Here is an 8,563-nt window from a genome sequence, read left to right as displayed (position 1 = left end):
GAGAGAGCAATGAAACAATGCCCTGTGAAATATGAAATCACAACTCCAATCCAAATTTCTAGTTCATATCAGGAAACTAGATTAAAAAACTAGATAAAAAGCGGGTAAAATATTGAATACAACTCTATAACTTGATTTTTTTAAATGTTTATTTATTATTCATGAGAGAGAGCGAGTGAGCGAGCACAAGAAGAGGGGAGGGCAGAGAGAGAGAGGGAGAGAGAGAATCCCAAGTTGGCTCCACACTGCCAGTTCAGAGCCTGACACGGAGCTTGAACTCAGGAGTTGTGAGATCATGACCTGAGCCGAAATCAAGAGTCAGACACTTAACTGACTGAGCCATGCAGGTGCCCCTGCAACTTGATTTTTAACAAAATGTTATTCCTTCTGTTCAAGTTATTTTTCTTTATTTTTTACCAATATTTCCTATTGACAAATAATATATAACATACATGGAGAAAAGTGCAAAACTCCCAAGTATATGAATTGTTGCATTAATACAAAATGAACACACTTGTACAAACACTACTCAGGATAAAAACAGTCAGGTTACAACTGACAGCCTGAGGTACTTTATCTGCTTTTTACTGTGCCGAATTCAATGTTATCCCTTAGCTGCATAAAACTACTGTAACATTTGCTCAGTTTCTTCATTAATAGGCTGCTGTCTAGGAGTTGGCGTGTACCTTCAGGAAAAGCGGCACTAGATGCTGGCTCACCTCTCTGCACACTCCTTCTTTCCAGTATGTTGGCCGAGGGGCCAGGGGCTGCTCTCTGATACCTTCCAACAAATATTTCAAAAGGACTATCCTGTTTTGTAGTTGTTTTTCATGGGAGGATTGGTCTGCACAATGCTATTCCAGAGAAATGGAAAAATGTCTGCTATTTCCTTATTCTTCAGGTTGAAAATGGCATCCTTGATTTTTCATAGTATTATTGCAGGATTTTTTTTTACCTCAACACCCAGGGTTCATTGTGTCACTACTTCGAAGAATGAAGAGGTGGGCGCAGAATAAAATGTGCAGGCAAAAGTTTACTAGAGTATAAGGTCAGAAAGTAACAATAGTATGAAAGCTCTTTTTACAGAGAGGGGGCATTTGAAAGTGAATGCTGGCGACTATAGGCCAGGAACTCTGTTTTATAGGGTCTGGGCAGGCCTTTTCCTCTCAGCCTATTTTATCCTATCTTTCCCTATCATAGTATCAGAAACATGTGGAGAAGAAAAATAGAAATGAAGGAAAGAAGGAATGTTTATTAAATCTCTATCATGTTATGAGTGGTGTACAAACAATATTTCACATTTCAAATAAATAAATATTTTCTTCACATCTTATTATGAATTTATATCTGAAATTATAGATAACTGAACTGTACTTCTGTGTATTCATGAGATTTTTACCTGCAGAGTGGGCCCAAGAATCCTTGGCTTATTTCCATAACAATAAAAGAGGATGTTTAAATGTAAGGAAACATAAAGATCCTTGGTTCTTATCAGAATCCATCCCTTTACACAGGAAAGTCTAGTTTTGTGCTATCTGAGAAATTTTAGTAGATACAATTTTTCCAAAAGTCACAATAACCATTTTGTGAACCATCAGGGATGGCTGCTTTGGTCTCTTTCTGTACGATGATATTAAATGTGAATACCAAAGAAAACAATGGTTCACTTCACCTCCACTATATTAAACAGAATTAACCTTAACATTATAAAGTAAGTCATGTAGTAGTCACCCCGGCTTTTATATATATGATTCCTTCTCTGCACTTTTCTTGCCTGAAATTTAAAGTTTCCTGTGTAAATAATATTTTTCTGTATTTCAATTAGTGGATACTTCTTCATGCTTCCATAATTTTATAAGAGTCAAGAGTTTGGTGTTTATATTATAGAACTTGTGTGTTTGGTTTAATGTTATGAGGTTTTTTTTGTGGGTTCATTTTACAATCTCTTACTTTCAAAACCAGCAAGTCAAGACTGTCTGAAGCAATGTGAGATGATTTTCATTTCTTTCACCAGGTTGTTGAAACGTGACCTGGGTCGAGGTGTTGAAGATAAGTGTTCCTAAGACAACCTCAGAGACTGCATTCTTCACTGGGCAAAAGTCATCCTATCAAGAAAAAAGAATTTACTTGATATTTTCTTGAAAGTATTGATTGACTAAGCCCTTCCAGCTTCTCGGCAATGTTAATTTCACATCAAACACTATTGGTAACAAGGTAGACAAAAAAGGAATTCAGCTTTTATTCTCGGAGAGTATGCTTTCAGAGGTTTAATACAAAACCACCAATGGAGGGGCTGTAGTGCCAGCATCCTGTGCTAAACCTGCAGCCACAGGAAGGCTGTCCACATTGGCAATCAGGCAAAGGAGGTGTGTGGGCCATNAAGCTCAGAAAAGTCTTTCTTCTCTGTGAAAAGTAAGACACAGGCGTTCTGTGACTTTTGTCATCTCTTTCTGGGTCATAAACACAGATGGTTGGAAATATCAGCCCCTTAACCAGGACCTAGAATGGAATTGTTGAACTGTTGGTCTCTGTTCCTGGTAGTGTTTGGGAATGAACTTTGTAGCAGAAAGAGTCTAGAAAAATGTGGAACAGTAATTATAGGGAAATATTGATTAAATATCATTTGTGTGGTCTCTGTTTGGCCTAAAGCTCATCTCAGGATGCTGGCACATCTGNGTTGAATACAAAACCACCAATGGAGGGGCTGTAGTGCCAGCATCCTGTGCTAAACCTGCAGCCACAGGAAGGCTGTCCACATTGGCAATCAGGCAAAGGAGGTGAAGTGGGCCATATGGGAAATGACTGCCTCAGGAAAACTCACTTCATTGTGCATATCTCATCTGTGAGTGACACATGGCATTGGGGCCTCTGCTTTTTGGTTATCCTACAGACACGCTTAAGAAATGGAAGCTAAGAAGAGGCTAGAATTAACTGAATGGTTCTCTAGACTTTTCTAGATGTCTTATCCATCAGGAGTAGGCAAAGCTAAACCAAACCATGCAAGCTCTTATACTGTGACTCTTTGGGATAAAAGAACAAATTTAAGGGATGAAACTGTAGTGATTCATCTGAGAGACCTACGGAAAAGTTTTTTCTAGAAATAGGGGAGAAGGAAGAATGTCTGGTGTGGTAGAGGAGTGGAAGAAGACAAGGGAGACTCTAGCAAGCTCAGAAAAGTCTTTCTTCTCTGTGAAAAGTAAGACACAGGCGTTCTGTGACTTTTGTCATCTCTTTCTGGGTCATAAACACAGATGGTTGGAAATATCAGCCCCTTAACCAGGACCTAGAATGGAATTGTTGAACTGTTGGTCTCTGTTCCTGGTAGTGTTTGGGAATGAACTTTGTAGCAGAAAGAGTCTAGAAAAATGTGGAACAGTAATTATCGGGAAATATTGATTAAATATCATTTGTGTGGCCTCTGTTTGGCCTAAAGCTCATCTCAGGATGCTGGCACATCTAGTGGATATAGCATACCATCTTCAAGAAGGACTGATTTGTGTATGTTGAACCATCCTTGCATTCCACGGATAAATCCCACATGATCATTGGGAATGATCCTTTTAATGTGCTGCTGAAATTGATTTGCTAGTCTTTCACTGAGAATTGTTGCATCTGTATTCATCAGGGATATTGGCCGGTAGCTTTTTTTCCTCAGGACGGATTGAGAAATCTCCTGAAAAAGAGTTTATTTTAGAGGAAGCTATAAGCACATATTCTTTGTCTGAAAAGAAGGCCTCAGTTGGTAGGAGGGTATACAGTGTCACCTTGAGAGTCCTCCAGCACAAACTCATCTGCCAGCCATAGTCACTATAAGCTGTTTGCCTCAGACTTTATTTCCACCCTCATTGCTTATGCTCTGTCTACAAAACTGCATGATGCCTCATTACTACCACTGCTTCCTATGCTTGCCTTGTAATAGTAGTGTCAAAGTTATGGGCATTATTATCTGATGTTCCCAAAGTTATCAGCCCTCAAGGTGCATGAGATTCTTGTTTCATTTTCTCTCGTGGGTTTTGTACTCTATTCCTAAAGAACCTAACAAAGCCTATACCCTGAATGTCATAGAGTCATTCCATAGACCCCCAACAACATCTCCTTCTCTCTATTTCCCCTTCCTGCACTCTTTTTTAAAATCTTCATCTTCTGCTTCTATCCAAAGGCAATGTCCTTATGCAAACCAGCTTATGGGAATTTTCTTGTTTCAAATAGCTGACCACATCTCCAGTTTGCTTTATGTAACTAAGGATAATCCTGAAGGTCAACAGTGCTGTGTTACTCGCAGGGATCACTGTCCAATTTCAAACTGAGGTACTGGTGACACTAGCCTTTGTTAGCAGAGTAATCTCTAAATTTCTTAACTAGATTCCTATTGAACTCAATATAATAGCATGTTATAAATGCATCTATTACCCCTAAACCTATAGGATTTGTATTCAGATACATGGCTATTCCTAATTCTGCTTCATTTTGAAAGAGTTCAATGTACCCATTCAGGATAAAGGTTAGCATTTTGCCATGGCTAAATTCTACCCCAAAATTATGTAAAGCTAGAATGTTTTTTGATACCTGGTTTATCGTAGTGGTGACAGAATGGGAATACATTGTTTTCTAATTTTATGATGAAACAGTATTAAATTCTCTTATCTAAAATAATGGTTTCTGAGATGACAGTGAAGAAGAAGAAGAAAGAGAGAAAGGAGGGGGAGAAAAAAAAAGAAGAAGCATTTTCATCAGAAATAGATGGATTAAAGGTTAAAATAGTTGTTTAAGGAAAAAGAGCATAGTTCAGTAGCAAACAAAAACACCATGATCCTGGAAAGGTGAGGGGGGGGCCACACATATATTTCAGGTGCTCTAAAAAGTAGCTTAAACACCTTAATTAATAGTCTGGGTCTTAGGTTCCTGAGATGTTAAGTAGGGATAAACATCTAAAGACACTTTGTGATTATCACACTGAGGTGATATCTCTGACTCTTCATAGGACAAATGAAGAGCAGTTACAAGTTTCCTGAATCTTGGAAGTTATGAATTGGAATTGTAGGACAACTACTTAAAAACATCTGATACTACTATAGTCCTCTTTATTGATCTTGCAAAGTTTACATTTTAGCAAACTTTAACAGCATGCATTTTTCTAGAACAATTTTTAATTTTGTAAATGTTTTATTTACTTTTGAGGCAGAGAGAGACTGCATGAGTGGAGGAGGGGCAGAGAGAGGGGGGTACACAGACTCTGAAGGAGGCTTCAGGCTCTGAGCTGTCAACAGAGCCCAATGAACTGTGAGATCATGACCTGAGTTGAAGTTGGACGCTCAACTGACTGAGCCACACAGGTGCCCCTCTAGAACCATTTTTAGAAGCTGCTTTATAATTTTGGGGTTTTTTTTGTTGTTGTTGTTGTTTGGGTATCATAAGATAGAAAAGGCTTGGTCTATGTCAAAAGCCAAGATGCTTCTATTACTTTAGTTTTGTCAGTGTTGTTAAGAAAGTGGGATTTGGGGGATGCCTGGGTGACTCAGTCAGTTAAGTATCTGACTCTCAATTTCAGCTCAGTTCATGATCTCACAGTTTGTGAGTTCTAGCCCCGGGTGTGGCTCTGTGCTGACAGTGTGGAGCCTGCTTGGGATTCTCTCTTCTTTTCTCACTGCCCCTACTGTGCTCTCTCTTTCTCTCTCTCAAAATAAATAAGTAAACTTGAAGAAAAAAATGTTAAAAAAAAAAAAAAAGAAAGTGGGATTTTTCAATCTGAAAAGGTGGAGCCGGAGCTATAGTTGATTGAGGGTCTGGAACACAGAGAATGAAGTGCTTCCAGACAGCCAGGGGGTGGGGTAAGTGAGAGCATGTCTTCACTTGATGGTTGCCTTTCGAGGAGGTGAAGGTGTTCACAAAGGCCAACTCTATTTTCCAGTCTTATTGTCCCTGGATGTGCTCCTGTGGTAGCTATGATTTCAAAGTAGGTGGCTTTCCTTACTTAGCTTTCTCTCCTCGCCATCCCCATTCTGGTATCTTGTATCTTTCCCAAGGTCATGTAACAAATCACTTTCCCAATCAGGAGCAGCACTGAGACATAAATCAATGTAATTCATGCATGTTTCTTTCTTTCTCAAAGACTTGTCTAAATGAAACATTACAATATATTTTAGTTACACAAACTACATGCTGGCTTTTAAAAACTTACTATGTGTACTTTTTAACCTTCAAAGAACTTTATAGATATTAAGGTCATTAATCTTTTTAACACTCTTAGAGGTAGCATAATTCAGTCTTTGAGTTGAACTTGTTCAAAAGATTAACACACAGGGTGATGAAGTATTTGGCTACTTGATGCAATTTTCTGCTACAATATCAGATCTTGATGATAGGATTACTTTGGTCACTTCTGACAGTTTGAAAATTCCACTACAATATCAGGTCTTGGTGATAGTATTACTTTGGTCACTTCTGACAGTTGAAAATAATTATCTTTGTTCCTTTCTTCATCAAACAGGAAGCTATTACCTCTTCAGTGAGGACTCACTTCAGACTTCACAAAAATAAAAATTATAAATAAACATTAATAATCAGATTAGAATTTCAAAGGGTGAAAGTAATATGTGATGATTGCCTCTGAAACCCATAAGCCAACTAAAGCAATTCTGAGCTTACTGAGCCCCCTTCTCTCCTGCTTTTTGTTTGTTTTCATTGCTTGCATCTCTCCTTTTTGGATTTCTCTCTTTCTACATATTTCTCTGAATGGAGGAGATCTTTCTTCACCTCTGGATCTCTTCCTGGGTGCTACTCTCTTAATGAATCTGGCTTCTTCTTAGTCTTCTGGCTCTCTTCATCCCTTTCTCTCTCTAGCTTTTCCGTTTCACTCTACCAATTATTCCACGGCACGTACACCTCCTTAGCTTGTCTTTTGGCCACATGGAAGCAATCTATTTCCTGGCCCAGACCCTGGGATCAATTCTTCTATCCTTGTTTTCACTTTTTGTTACTGTAACAACAACAACAAAGGCTACAGTTATTCATTAACATGTATTGAGACAAGTGAGGTGCCAGATGAGTAGATTGCTTCCCATCGTGAAGATGTCATCAAAAAGGCAACAACACAGGCAAGAGACAATGACCTGTACTTGTGCTGAGTCTTCAAGTAGGGAAAAAACTAAAATAAATTGCCAGTTGTGGTTTGGAATAAAATGCCTTGTCATCAGCCTTTGCTCCGTTACTGATAAAGTGAAACATCAGATCCCATTGTAAGAAGCAGAGAACAAAGATGGAGACATTGATTGAACTGATAGCAGTGAAACTACGTAGTAGGTATCGACCCAGCATTGCTCTCAAACAATAGGGAAGATTGAGATAAATTTTCTTTGCACAGTAGTCAATCACTCAGGTGGCTGAAGCACATACAGAATTTAATCTCTGATTGCTGCACAAAAATGTCTAGGAAGAGGCTATCTGTGGAAGACATTTTTCTCATCTGTTCAAGGTTGCAGAGGGAATTCTGTGGCTTGTGAAGCACACAGACGTGTGAAAGAGTATACAGTAGAGAATAATGTAAGAGAGTGTGCTGTGTATTTTGCAAAAGCCACTTCCTAAGGAAGAATCAAGACCCTAGAGCTGAGAGAGGAATTAATGTTTGAAAATACTCACTGAAACACCTTAAGTGTTTGCAAATCCCACGTGGATTAGGCGCCTAATGATTACATAGCTGGAAAATGTAGAGTTGCTCCCATCCTCTGCTGAGATGGGAGAAATATGAGCTGCTAGAATGGAATTGCAGTTGGGAGTGAAGGAGTTCTTGAACACTTGAGGAGCTATGGCGCATTGTTCAATGGCTATGTGCTGGTCACAGTGAAATCAGGAATCCCCACCTACTCTGCCTGGGGAGACACTGCAGGTGGGGAGGAAATACTCCTTTGGTTTTCTGTAATTCATCAGAAATCTTATTTGGGGGCTTCTGTGCCTCCAGAAAGGCAGAGAATGTTACCCCTAGTCTTTTGAAGAGTTCTTCTATCTCTGGGGAATTTGTGTCATAGTTGTAAAAACTTACTTAAGATTTCAGGGCATGGCCTCTGGTCATGGAGTCACTTACCCAGACAGGTGAGCAGAAAGACACCCATCCTGTCCTCCAGCACAGGCCTCAATGTCCTCTGGCTCCTTGGTACACCCCTCCTGCTGCCTCAGTTCTCAAGGTGCATGCTGAGCCATTTCTTCTCTGTGATTTTGCTGTGTCTGCACTGCCCAGCAAGCAAGAAGCGGGCCCGCTTCGCACTTCCTGCATTCCCAGAAAACCTTCCTGCTGGGGCTATTTGTTCTCCCCGTCTTGCTTCTTAAAAATATTTTGTTAAAATCATGTAGATTTCCTTCTCTGGAGTTTGTGTGCTTGGAATCCAAAGGCTGGAGAAACTTAGAATAAATTTTGCTTTTTTGTTGTTAGGTTACTCCCCCAGGCAAGAAATGCACAGATGTGTATTTGTTTGAATGGAAGGGAGAGAAAAAAATATATAGGTCGAATCTCAAAAATATTATCTGGTCATATTTTATAAATATAAATATATATATAAAATCTTTCAGAATT

At 39.2% G+C, this 8,563-nt stretch overlaps 1 protein-coding gene across 1 annotated transcript in view; it reads right to left on the bottom strand.

Moving 5' to 3' along the window:
• Window positions 1–3,593: 3,593 nt before the first annotated feature.
• The window catches only part of GYPA (glycophorin A (MNS blood group)), a 76,444-nt gene continuing 71,474 nt past the window's right edge, over window positions 3,594–8,563 (bottom strand). The window contains exon 7 of the mRNA XM_077755887.1: window positions 3,594–3,673. Coding sequence (XP_077612013.1) covers window positions 3,594–3,673 — 80 coding nt within the window. The remainder of the gene's footprint in view (window positions 3,674–8,563) is intronic.

Source organism: Crocuta crocuta, unplaced genomic scaffold, assembly GCF_008692635.1.
Source record: "Crocuta crocuta isolate KB4526 unplaced genomic scaffold, BGI_CrCroc_1.0 scaffold112, whole genome shotgun sequence".
Classification (NCBI taxonomy): domain Eukaryota; kingdom Metazoa; phylum Chordata; class Mammalia; order Carnivora; family Hyaenidae; genus Crocuta; species Crocuta crocuta.
The sequence above is the reverse complement of the archived record's forward strand: the minus strand, read 5'-3'. Positions and strand labels throughout refer to the sequence as shown.